Here is a 13,327-nt window from a genome sequence, read left to right on the forward strand (position 1 = left end):
TGTTCCCTGGAACAGACACAAAGATAATCATTGACTGCTACTAGAAGATTATCAGTACAATCAAGCCTGCTAGCCTTGTAGAATAAAGAGCTGTTCATGGCTGAACGTTGAACACATTGCTAGTTCAAGACTGCATGTTGAGGGGTGCACTGAAGTATTGTTCTGCCACGAAGGCCATAGGCCGTAAGGTCGCAATTTAAGTCCCTCTTGTCAGTACACACTGAGTTGGCAGGAACCCAAGTAATTATTTCTTGGACATGTTGTTCAAGCAATCTAAAGAAAGTTTGGAGTCAACAAGCCGTAGAGTTATACAGCACAGAAATAAGCCCTTCAGTCTAATTCATTCTTGCTGACCAAGATGTCCCATCCTAGCTAGTCCCAATTGCCAGTGGTTGGCCCATCATCTTGTAATAATTTTCAATCCATGTACTTGTCCAACTGTTTTTTTTAAGTTGTTATATTACCTGCCTCAATCACTTCCTCTGACTGGTCATTCAACATAGATTCCACCCTGAATTGCCCCTCAAATTCTTCTAAATCTCATCCCTCACTTTAAACCTATGCCACCTAGATCTTGAATCCCCATTTCTGGGAAAAAGACTGAGGGGATTCACCCTATCTGATATAATTTGATGACATACTGATATGATGTAAATCTTGCCATTAGTGAATGGTCTGTCTGGTAATGTGGTTGGTGACATGGGAATGTACTATGTTAATATTTGTGTATAGAGTATATTTTGTAAAATAAACCTTTGGATGTTCAATGAATGGGAGCCTTGCCATCAATGTTCATGTCCATTGAATGAATAAAAAAACACACAATTTTCACACCATTGATTCACTGAATTGTTTATTACTTCAAAGATAAACTACACAGAATAACATTCCTTGAACAATGCTGTTTTTTGATAGCATCGGGTTTCTTGCCTGATATGAAGAACTTTCTCTTGAATCACTTTCTCCTGCAATTCTTCAAGCATTCAAACCTAGTATAATGGTGAAACTTAAATTCAGCTGGCATTATTTACTTCAGAGTGTTAAACTTAATTTTCCAAATTTTGAAGTCGTAACACATTTGCTTAAGGAACATGTTTCGATGTATCCTTCCTTGTAATTCTGCGCCTTTGTGCTACTGCATATTCTGTAGTCACATCAATAGTAATTACAGCAGCTCTGCTGATACTGCTGTTTGCCTCCGACTGCTACACGTCAAGTTGCTTCAGGCAGCAGGAAGATTAACTTTAAGCTATTCTGTTTACACTGTAACACAGCAGGTTGACTGGCAAAGAAAAACCACAACACAATTACATCTGTGGCTGCAGATAGCTCTTCAAATGCACCTCAGATCACTGCAGTGTAAATTAATTCAACTAACGTTACTAGAAAGTCTTGCAGCTTTTCCCTGAATTCTAACATTTTTTTCTTACATTTTTTCATATGTTTTAACTGCATGATAACTCACTAGAATTAATGCTGAAGCATGTCTGCAGGTGCTTCAGGTAGAAGGGAGTGGTGGGTTGATGATGGATGGTGGAAGGAGATGAACTATTTTGAAAGGATTAAGGAAATGTAACTTTCCAAGGCATCAAGAGATTAGTTAGAAGACTGACTAATCTCTCGATGCCTTGAGTTCCACGGTAGCATTGTGGTTAGTGTGACACTATTACAGCGCAGGGCATCGGAGTTTGGAGTTCAATTCCGGTGTCACCTGTAAGGAGTCTTTACGTCCTCCCTGTGAAATGCATGTGTTTCCTCTGGGTACTCTAGTACCTACTGTCCTGTACTGTCCAAACCTAACAGGTGGGTTAATTGGTCCTTGTACGTTTGTAGATTGTCCTGCGATTAAGTTCAGGTAAATCGGGATTGCTGGGGTGGCCTGGGATCAAAGGGCCAGAAAGGCCCTCTTTGTGCATGTATTGCTAAATAAATACATAATATATGCTTGCATGGATAAGAGAAGCTTTTTATAAAACAGAGGTTAGAAAGAGTGGGGGATGGGAGACTTCATAATGAAAATCTAGACATGCAGTTGTGACTGATTTTGACTCTACTTGTGGGGTAATGCAAGAGGAAATCATCAACAGGACATAATGACCATGAAGAGTCAGAAGGGATATAATGCTGCAGGGTCATAGGAAGATAAGGGGAGGAAAAGAGAGAAGGCATTGTAATATGGATGAACATAATGGCTTACTTTGCATACAACCCTGAAGGAGGTACATTATCATATTTTTGTGACTCAAATATTGGCCAGAGTAATAGGAGCAGACTTTTCAAAAAGATGACCAAAAATAAAGTTGAAGATGCTGGAAATCTAAAATAAAAACAGAAAATGCTCAAAACATGCCATGGAAAGAAGAGGAAACATTAACATTTCAGGTCCTTCAGTTAACTGCTCCATCAGAACAGTTCTCCTGTAGTTAGTAACGTTTTGTGGCTTTCTTCATGGGTTATCTTAGTTTATAAAAAGTCAGGCATGGCTTCTGTTCTTCCATGAGACTTTAAGGAGATACCTTGGTTAACAGCGGAGAAATATTGGTTGAAAATGCCTTGTCTGTAATCGAAATGATGGATATAGAATCATCCAGGAGAAGGCCTCTGGAGCTATAATGGAAGGTGAAGATATGATTAAATGTTGTAGGGAGACTGAGGAGAAAATGAAGAACAAATGAACAAGGTTACATTCATGAAGAATGACAAAAGACATGGATCCAAGGACAGGCCATTCGAACCTGCTTAACTATTCCATCACTGATATTCTGATTGACCCCTGCCCAATCCCCATGACCCTGTATCCCCAGGTGGTACTAAAATTGGTCTCGTTCTTAAATGATGACTCAGTACACAAGGCTCATGATCATATTAAAATCCAATGATCCATAATTTCATGATGGAAGAAATTCCTCATCATTTCATTTGGACATCTTATCCTAAGACTATCCCCTCATTCTAGATCCTTTCTGGGAAAAAATGTCTACAGGGCATTTACCATTCTCAGCTCTCCAAATCTTGCAAATTTCAATGAGGTCACCTCAAGCTTCCAAATATCAGAGATAGTAGATTCATTCAGCAGTTATTCTTCATAATCCTTTCAATCGTGGAATTAATGTGGTCAAACATTACCACGACATCTTCTGTTTGCTTTTTATGACAAGTTTCTAGCGACTATAGGTTATGTATATCCTTCCTGAAAATGAGAACAAAGCTCTATATGGTATAGCAGATGTGCTCTCACCTGAGTTCGGTGCACTTGTACCAAGATTTCCCAGTTTTATACTCTAATACCCCTATTCATCCCTACGCAATGAAGGCCAATATTCCTTTTGCATTACTAGTTATTGTATTTGCATAGTCATTTAAAATAAAAGCAGAAAATACTCAACGAGTTAGGCAGCATCTGTGGAAAGAGAAACAGTTAATATTTCAAATTGCTTAGTTTCTTCAGCATCTTTTGTGTTTTTTTTATTTTAAGTTTCTGGTTTTTGTTTTATTTTCATCCTCATGTTAACGTTCTGTGTTGTGTATCTACCATCACCCAGCTCTCTCTGAATGCCACCATTTACTATTTCTTCTTCATGCTGTAGTTAAAGTTGACTTCAAGCAGAGAGACTGACAAAAGAAAGAAAAATCTAGCCACTGAGATGTGAGATCATTGCCTAAAGACATTGGACAGGAAAAGTCTTCAAATATTGGACAACAATTGCATTAAATTTTAGGTCTGATGTCTTAGTGATGAAGTTAACTTTCAAAGGAAAAGCTGTTGTTGCTTTACACATTTCCTATGACACAGATGAAGGCTATTGGCTCCATCAAATTAGTGATCTCTTAGCAACTCCATTCCTCTTTCCCTGTCATCTGTTTTCACCATATTTACATTAACTCCCCTCAGGTGTTCCCACACACAAACACTGGGCCCAATGTATACGGACCAATAAATTACCCAACCACCTGTTTCCGGGATATGGGAAGAAACAAGAGCACCCAGAGAAAACCCACATGGTTATAAAGATAATATGGCAAGGCTGCACCGGAGATCAGGATTGAACTTGAGTCTCCCTTTCTGAGGCAGCAACGTCAGTGCACCACTTAATTTCCCAGAACGTTATTAAATATAATACTTTAATACCTAAAGTATGCTATTGGATGTTTAAACCACAATTTATAATGAAGATACAATATTCTCCATTATAAATTACATGGTGAACAATAAAGTGAACCTTAGGCTATGTTTTCTATCACCTCATTACATTTTCATCACATCCAAAAGACCGAGTCTGAAATATAGCCGGAGACTGTATAATAAACGCTTACACAAAATTGACATTAATTTAGCTCACATTTCGAAAAAAAATAGTATTGCAAGTTCAAAAAGTCCTTACTAGGGATTCCATAACTTAACCTGATATTTAACAAGATAATTATTTTTCTTTGCCTGCCAGATATCCGAGGAATACAGGATTTTCTGGACAAAGCCTCCCAGCAGGGAATGGATGTCGCTCTGCAGAAAGTGGAAAGCAACGTCAATAGGATGATCAGCACCATGTTTGCCACGATGCGTTTGGAAGAGATGAATCGGTACCGGGACACACTACGACGTGCTATTCTATTTCTGAGCCCACAAACTGCAAAGGCCTTTGTTTCTCAGGTAGGAATGCTGCAGTCTATGTCTGTGCCGTGGCAGAAAAGTATTATGTTGATGATGAACCCACTGATTCGTGCTATAGAACCAGTCTGAGACAGGCCAAACAGTTTGAAACTGTATACTTAGCAGTTTAGAAAGATGAAGGAGGACTTTATTCAAGCATGTATGATCTGAAGGGTACCTGTCAGGGTAGATGTTGAAGTGCTTTCACTGGTAGGAAAGTCTTGAACAAGGGGAAATAGAGAGTAGCTAAAGGGCCAGTCATTTAAAACTGAAGTTGAAAGGAACTTATACTTTCATAGAATATGAATCTCTGGAACTCTCCGCCCCTGAAGGGATAGAGACCAACATATTAGATATAATTAAGGTGACGATGGATAAATATTTGAAAAATCTAAGATCTGAAGGCTATGGGTAAGTGCGATAAAAGAGGGGCTAAGGTCAGCACTGATACAATAACACGAGACAGGCACAATAACATTTAAAAGAGTTTGGCCAAAGTACATAATTCCTTTATGTATTACACTGTGACTCTTTCGGACATGATCATATTGAATCATGCAGCCTGCTCCTTATAACTGATGAAATATTATTCTTTGAAAAGTAAGACAGTGACATTCCAGTAGATTCTACTATTCAATTCACTTATATTAGAACTGGATATTAGATGAACTGAGTTACAAGAAGACAGGTTAGATGCTGACGAGGCTGTTTGTGTGGTGAAAGAATGTGCAACTATATTAGTATAAAAGGATACTCATTGAAGACAATAGTTAAGGGGATAATTCATTAAGACTTAGACTTAGAGACTCAGGAAGCTTTGGAATTCTTTATCCCAGAGAGGATGATCAGTCACTGAGATGATTCAGGATGATTACATAATTATGTTTGGGGCACAGGAGAATCCAAGGTTATGGGGGACAAGCAAGAGAATGGGTTTGAACCAACCGCGGTTTTATTCAGAATCAAGTTTATAATCATGGATATATGTTCTGAAATTTGTTGCTTTGTGGCGGCAATGTAGTGCAAGAACATAAAAAAATCACTGTAAGTGACGATGAAAAATAAAATAAGATGGATAGTTAAATAAATAGCGCAAAAAAGGAATAGCGAGAGAGTGTTTATGGGTTCACAGATCATGAGAGGGCCCGAGGGGAAACTCTTTCACACAAAGGGTGGTGGGTGTGTGGAAGGAGGTTCCAGAGGAAGCTGTAGAGGCTGGGACAATTAAAACATTTAGAAGATGTGCAGACAGGCACATGAATAGAAACAGTTTAGAAGGATATGGGCCAAATGCTTGCAATGAGACTAGCACGTTGGTTAACACGGATGAGTTGGGCCAACAGGACCATTACCATGCTGCATAACTCAGTGAGTAAATGCTGATAACTCGTGCATTTATGGGGGAGGAGGAAGAAATAATAAAGATAGAAAGGGGTAAGACAATGGAGGGAATTTTCCTCAAGCATGAGAATTTCGGAGCTGAAGTGATACTGAACCAGTCATTCAAAGTACATAAATGTCATCATATACAACCCTGAGATTCATTCTCTTGTGGGCATACTCAATAAATCCATACTAGAATAATAACCATAGTAGAATCAATGATAGACCACACCAAATTAGGCATTGAACCAATGTGCAAAAGATGACAAATTGAGAAAGTCCTCTTTGGTTCAAGAGCTTGATGATTGAGAGGGAATAACTGTTCCTGAACCTGGTAGTGTGAGTCCTGAGGCTCTTGTACCACCTTCCTGATGACAGCGAGAGGAGACCATGACCTAGGAAGTGCGTATCCCTGGCGGTGGATGCTGCTTTCCTGCAACAATGCTCCATAAATGAGCTCAGTGGTGGGGAAGGCTTTACCTGTAAAGGTCTGAGCCGCTACTTTTTGTAGGATTTTCCATTCGATGGCATTGGTGTTTCCATACCAAGATGTGATCCAGCCAGTCGACATACTCTCCACTACACATGTATAGAAGTTTATCGAAGTTTTAGATGTTATGTTGAATCTTCATAAACTCCTAAGGAAGTGGAGCCATGCTTTCTTTGTAATTGAAGTTGCACACTGGGCTCAGGACAGATGCTCTGAAATAATAACACCAAGGAATTTAAAGTTGCTAATTCTCTCCACCCCAATCCTTCAATATGGACTTGCTCATAAACCTCCGGTTTCCCCCTTCTGAAGTCAGTAATCAGCTCCTTGGTCTTCCTGGCATTGAGTAAGAGGTTGTTGTTATGGCAGCACTCAGCCATATGTTCAATCTCCCTTCTATATATTGATTTGTCTATGTATTCAGCCTATGCTACTGGTGTTATCAGCACCTTGACATCAGCATTGGAGCTGTGCTTAGCCACACAGTCATAAGTGTGAAGCGAGTAGAGCCAGAGGCAAAGCACACTGTCTTGTGGTGCTTCTGTGCTGATGGAGATGATGGAGATTGTGGAGAGATGTTTTTGCCAATCAGAACTAACTGGGATCTTCAAGTGAGGAAATTGAGGATCCAGTTGCAAAAGGAGATGTAGAGAACAAGGTCTTGAAGCTTATTGATTAGTTTTGAGGGGATGATGGTATTGAATGCCAATAAAGAGCTTCCTGACGTATGTATCTTTGCTGTCCAGCTGTCCTAGGGTTAAGTGAAGAGCAAATGAGATAGCGTCTGCTGTGGACCTTTATGTCCAGTAGGCAAATTGGAGTGGATTCAAATAGCTTCTCAGACAGAAGTTAGTATGTTTCATCACCAACTTCTCAAAACACTTCATCACTGTAAATGTAACTGCTACTGGACAATAGTCATTGAGGCAGGTTACAATGTTCTTCTAAGGCACTAGTAAAAGTGAAGATGGGTAGCTCAGACTGCTGAAGTGAGAAGTTAAAGATCTCAGTGAACACTCCAGCCAACTGATCAGCACACGTCTTCTGTACTTGGCCAGGTAACCCATATGAGTCAGATGCTTTTCGTTGGTTCACCCTCCCAAAAGCAGCCTACACATCAGTCTTAGAGACAGAAATCACAGAATTTTCAGGGTATCTGGGAATTTGTGATGTTTCCTCCACATTTTGATGGTCAAAGCAAGCATAGAAGGCATTGAGTTCCTCTGGATGCAAAGCCCTGTTGTTGCATACATTTGATTTAACTTTATAAGAGGGGATAGTATTCAGGCCCTGCAACAACTGTTGAGCATCTTACATTGTGTTAGGTTTAGTCCAGAATTGCCAGATGGCCTTCTGGAGATCGTATCTGGACTTCTTGTAACTTTCTTGTTTACCAAACTTGAATGCTTTTGATCTGGCCCTCAGCAGATTGTAGATCTCATAGTTCATCCAAAGCTTTTGATTGGAGAAGATCCTGAAAGGTTTTGTGGGGACACACTCATCTACAACTGTTTTAATAAAGTCCATGACACCCACGATGTATCCATGAACATGGCCCAGTCAACCAACTAGAAGCCATCCGTAGCTGCTCCTCTGCCTTTCATGACCACATTTTTGTTGTCCCAGCCTCTGGAGCTTTGCTCTTTAGCCTCTGCATGTTTGCGGATAGGAGAAGGACAGCCAAGTGATCAAGTTTACCAAAATGCGGTCTGGGCATGAAACAGTAGGCATTCCTTGTTTTAGCGTAACAGTGGTCTACTGTGTCAGGACCTTGTAATATATGGATCTATTTCTTTTAGAGCAATGACCCCCCCCCCCCCTTAGCATGACATATAGATTTGTTGTCTGAGCATGCACATATGCTGTTGTATATGAATGTGCATTGTTCTCACTCTCTCTTACTGCAATGTGATCACACCAGTTAAAGCCACCTCCATGTGTGTGCATTTATTTAAGCAATATGTAGTTGTGCACAGAGACAAGAAGTTGGCAATGAGTAGAACCCTGAATGTTCGAAAATATCACAATCTGCACCGACATTTATGGGACAAAACAGTGAGAGATATACAGCATGAGAAAGCCGTCGTGGACGCTAACAAAGGAATGCGTGAGTAACAGTGAAAGACGCGCTGAATTTGAAGTGAAAGTAACATGGCGATGGCTTCATTCAGGAAATTTGATGAACTTGATAACACTAATGAAGACTGTATTGAGAGGGTTGAACTGTATTGCAACACAAACAAACACTCACAACACGCTGGAGGAACTCAGCAGGTCGGGCAGCATCTGTGGAAACAATCAGTCAACTAGTGTTTGCAACAGAAACAACTTGGAGGAGTGAAAAAAAGCCCCTACACTTCTTAGCTTAATGTGCCCAAGAAAGTACAGTCTTTTACGTAACTTAGGAACCCCTGCAAATCCAGCAAACAAGACATTCAATGAAATTGTTACAGTTTTCCAAAATCACTTCGGCCCCCAAACAGCTAGTAATAGCTGAAAGATTTGAATTTTACAAAATGAACCAGTCAAAAGATAAAAGCATTTCTGAATACATTGCAGAACTGTACAAACTCTCCCAATACTGTAACTTTAGAGATGGACTTTCTGATGCATTAAGGGACAGACTTGCATGTGGCATGCATAGTGAAAGGACTCAAAAGAAGCTGCTGTCTGAAAGAGACCTAACCTTAGAACAAGCGTTGACTATTGCAATATCGTGAGAGACTGCAGAAAAGGATGCAACAAATTACTGAAAAGGAGTTTTGAATGTGAAATGCACAAAATGTCTCTGAATGGTGCAAAAAGCCAAATATGTATCAATGTGTCAAATCCTCCCATGATGCAAATGGCTATTGGTTCAAAGTAAAAGTTGGCAGAAAGTGTCACAGATAAGATCACATAGAGAGCAGACTGACTACAACAGACTGTTCTCTAAGATTCCATTAGAGAGGAGCTCAGTGATGTTAATGATTTACACAGGTGAAAAGATGTCTCCCAAAGGCAAACTGAAAGTAAATGTGACATATGGAGGCCAAACACAACAGTCAGAGCTTTCAGTATTGAAAAGTGGAGAGCCAGCACCTTTTGGACATGAATGGTTGAAAAAAATCCAACTAGACTGGCACCCAATCAAAGCTCTCAGTATAGCATCAACAGGCAACTGCAGCCCAAATCGTAGAACTAACCACAGGCTGTCACAGCTGCTTAATACTAATCAGAAGGTGTTTATACTTCATACTTTATACTTTATTGTCGCCGAACAATTGGTACTAGAACGTATGATCATCACAGCGATATTTGATTCTGTGCTTCCCACTCCCTGGATTACAAATATTAAATATTGAAAATATTGAAAATAGTAAAAATTAGTAAATATTTAAAATTTAAATTATAAATCATAAATAGAAAATAGAAAAATGGAAAGTAAGGTAGTGCAAAAAAACCGAGAGGCAGGTCGGGATATTTGGAGGGTACGGCCCAGATCTGGGTCAGGATCCGTTCAGCAGTCTTATCACAGTTGGAAAGAAGCTGTTCCCAAATCTGACCGTACGAGTCTTCAAGCGCCTGAGTCTTCTCTCGGAGGGAAGAGGGATGAAAAGTCTGTTGGCTGGGTGGGTCGTGTCCTTGATTATCCTGGCAGCACTGCTCCGACAGCGTGCGGTGTAAAGTGAGTCCACAGACGGAAGATTGATTTGTGTGATGTGCTGCGCCGTGTTCACAATTTTCTGCAGCTTCTTTCCATCTTGGACTGGACAACTTCCATACCAGGTTGTGATGCACCCTAGAAGAATGCTTTCTACGGTGCATCTATAAAAATTAATGAGGATTTAAGGGGACAGGCCAAATTTGTTTAGTTTTCTCAGGAAGTAAAGGCACTGGTGGGCCTTCTTGGCAGTGAACTCTGCTTGGTTGGACCAAGTCAGGTCATTTGTGATATTGACCCCGAGGAACTTAAAGCTTTTGACCTGTTCCACTTGCGCACCACCGATGTAAATTGGGTTGTGCAGTCCGCTACTCCTTTTGAAGTCAACAACCAATTCCTTCGTCTTGCTGATGTTGAGGGACAGGTTATTGTCTTCACACCATGCCACCAGGTTCTTAATTTCCTCTCTGTACTCAAACTCATCATTACCTGAGATACGGCCTACAATTGTTGTGCCATCAAGCAAACTTACATATTGAGTTTGATGGAAACTTGGCTACACAATCATGAGTGTACAGTGAGTACAGCAGGAGGCTGAGTACACAGCCTTGTGGGGCACCGGTGCTCAGAGTGATTGTAGAGGAGAGCTTGTCCCCTATTTTTACAGCCTGGGATCTGTCTGTGAGGAAGTTGAAGATCCAGCTGCAGATCTGAGTGCTAAAGCCCAGGTTCCGGAGCTTAGGAATCAGTTTACTTGGAATGATGGTATTAAAGGCAGAGCTGTTAGTCAATGAAAAGGAGCCTTACGTATGCGTCTTTATTCTCCAGGTACTCTAAGGAGGAATGTAGAGCCAGAGAGATGGCATCTGCCGTTGATCTGTTGCTCCGGTAGGCGAATTGCAAAGCGTCGAGGTTGACCGGTGGGCTGTGGTTGATGTGGGCCATAACCAATTGCTCGAAGCCCTTCACAGCAATTGATGTCAGAGCCACAGGTCGATAGTCATTGAGGCATGCCACCTTGCTCTTCTTCGGCACTGGGATTATCGTTGCCTTCTTAACACACGAAGGGATCTTAGACTGAAGCAAGGAGCAGTTGAAGATGTCAGCAAACACTCCAGTTAGCTCGCTTGCACAGGCCCGGAGAACCCGTCCTGGGACGCCATCTGGGCCTGTCACCTTCCTTGGATTTATCTTCAGGAAGGCCCTTCTAACGTCCTCCTCGGTGATGATGAATCTTGAGGCCACCAGGTCTGGTTCATCCGGAGGGAGCGGGACACTCCTCTTCTGTTCGAATCTTGCGTAGAATACATTAAGTTCGTCAGGAAGAGATGCGCCACAGTTATTGATATTCCCAGCCTTCTCCTTGCACCCAGTGATCTCATTTGGACCCTGCCATAGTCTACTGGTATCCCTTTGGTTAGCCTGGGCTTTCAACTTGGTTCGATATTGCCTATTAGCGCCCTTAATGGCTTTCCGGAGTTCACGCCTGGATTCCATGTAGTGACTGGTATCCCTGGACCTACGTTTGTGAAAGCCACAGCTCTAGCCTTTAGAAGGGACTTGACCTCATAATTCATCCAAGGTTTCCGGTTAGGGAATACCCAGATCGTCTTGCGAGACACACAGCCCTCAGTGCATTTCCAAATAAAGTCCGTGACAGCTGAAGCATACTCATCGAGGTTAGCTGCTGAGTCCTTGAATACTAACCAGTCCACCGATTCAAAGCAGTTACGGAGGACCTCATCTGTTTCCTCTGTCCAACACGACACTATTTTTGACACCGTGACCTCCTGCTTCAGTTTCCGTTTGTAAGCCGGGAAGAGGAGTATGGCCTGATGGTCCGATTTTCCACAGTGAGGTTGTGGGACGGAACAGTAGGCATCCTTGACTGCTGTGGAGCAGTGGTCAAGTATATTCGGGCCTCTAGTGGGGTAGGAGACATGTTGGTATACCTTTGGCAGCGCCTTTCTGATGTTGGCCTGGTTAAAGTCCCCGGCTGTAATGAGCAAAGCCTCTAGATACCTGGTCTCAAGTTCACTGATGTTGGCATACAGTATGTTCAGAGCACACTCCACGTCCGCCTGGGGGGGAATGTAGACCGCTGTCAGTATGACCGAGGTGAATTCCCGTAGCAGATAGTAGGGACGGCACTTCACCGACAGGTGTTCCAGGTCCGGGCTGCAGGAGCTTGTCAGTGCCACTGTGTCCGAGCGCCATCCAGTGTTGATTAGTAGGCAGACACCACCTCCCCTTGTTTGAGAAGGGAACAGATAGAAGACGTGGCCAAAAGCTGTTTAGGATGCCTTAAGTTTCAAAATGCACCCCCACAGGCAGCATTACACCCATGGAGTAGCCATCTTCACCATGGCAAAGAGTACATATTGATTTTGCTAGGCCATTCATGGACTCAATGTTCCAGATTGCTGTGGATACTCATTCAAAGTAGCCAGAAATTTTACCAATGAAGTCAACCACCTCAGCAAAGATTGTCTCTGCTCTGAGGATTATCTTCACCAGAAATGGCTTACCAGAACAAATTGTGAGTGACAATGGACCACAATACATGTCAGAAGGATTCCAACGGTTCACGAAGAAAAATGGCATCAGACATTTCATGTCAGCTCCTCACCACTCAGCAATGAATGGGTTAGCTGAAAGGTTTATCCAAGCCATCAAGAAATCCATTGAAGTGATGGACAAGGAGGACACTTCTCTACAGTACAAGGTAGACAACTTACTTTTTGTGTATCAGAACTCTGTTCATGCAATGACAAATCAAACATCTGCAATGCTGTTCATGAGCAGGAATCTGAGATCTCACATAGACCTCCTGAAACCAGATCTGGGGGGGAAGTGCAGAATAAACAGCTCAGCCAAGTGCCAAATGAATCAGCAAGGAGTTTCAAGGTTGGACAGGAAGACTAAGTGCGTGATTACAGAGAAGACAAGTGAACATCCGGTAGGATAGCTACAAGAACTGGACCACTGATGTACACAGTGGATGTTGGAGATCAGACATGAAGATGTTATGTGGACCAGATACTGGATGCCCACCCGAGTTGATTGCATCCAACAAGACGGCCACATTACAGTCACCGGACTTGCCTCTCTGTGATGATCATATCACTGATAGCAATGTGACACCAGAAACTGAGAATGTTGT

General features: G+C 41.8%; 1 protein-coding gene across 1 annotated transcript in view; it reads left to right on the forward strand.

Moving 5' to 3' along the window:
- grid2 (glutamate receptor, ionotropic, delta 2) overlaps nucleotides 1-13,327 on the forward strand; it is a 1,194,553-nt gene that overhangs the window by 838,267 nt on the left and 342,959 nt on the right. Inside the window, exon 4 of the mRNA XM_072257001.1 lies at nucleotides 4,443-4,648. Within this exon, the coding sequence (XP_072113102.1) occupies nucleotides 4,443-4,648 (206 nt within the window). The remainder of the gene's footprint in view (nucleotides 1-4,442; nucleotides 4,649-13,327) is intronic.

This window comes from Mobula birostris, chromosome 4 (genome assembly GCF_030028105.1).
Source record: "Mobula birostris isolate sMobBir1 chromosome 4, sMobBir1.hap1, whole genome shotgun sequence".
NCBI classification, from domain to species: Eukaryota; Metazoa; Chordata; class Chondrichthyes; order Myliobatiformes; family Myliobatidae; genus Mobula; species Mobula birostris.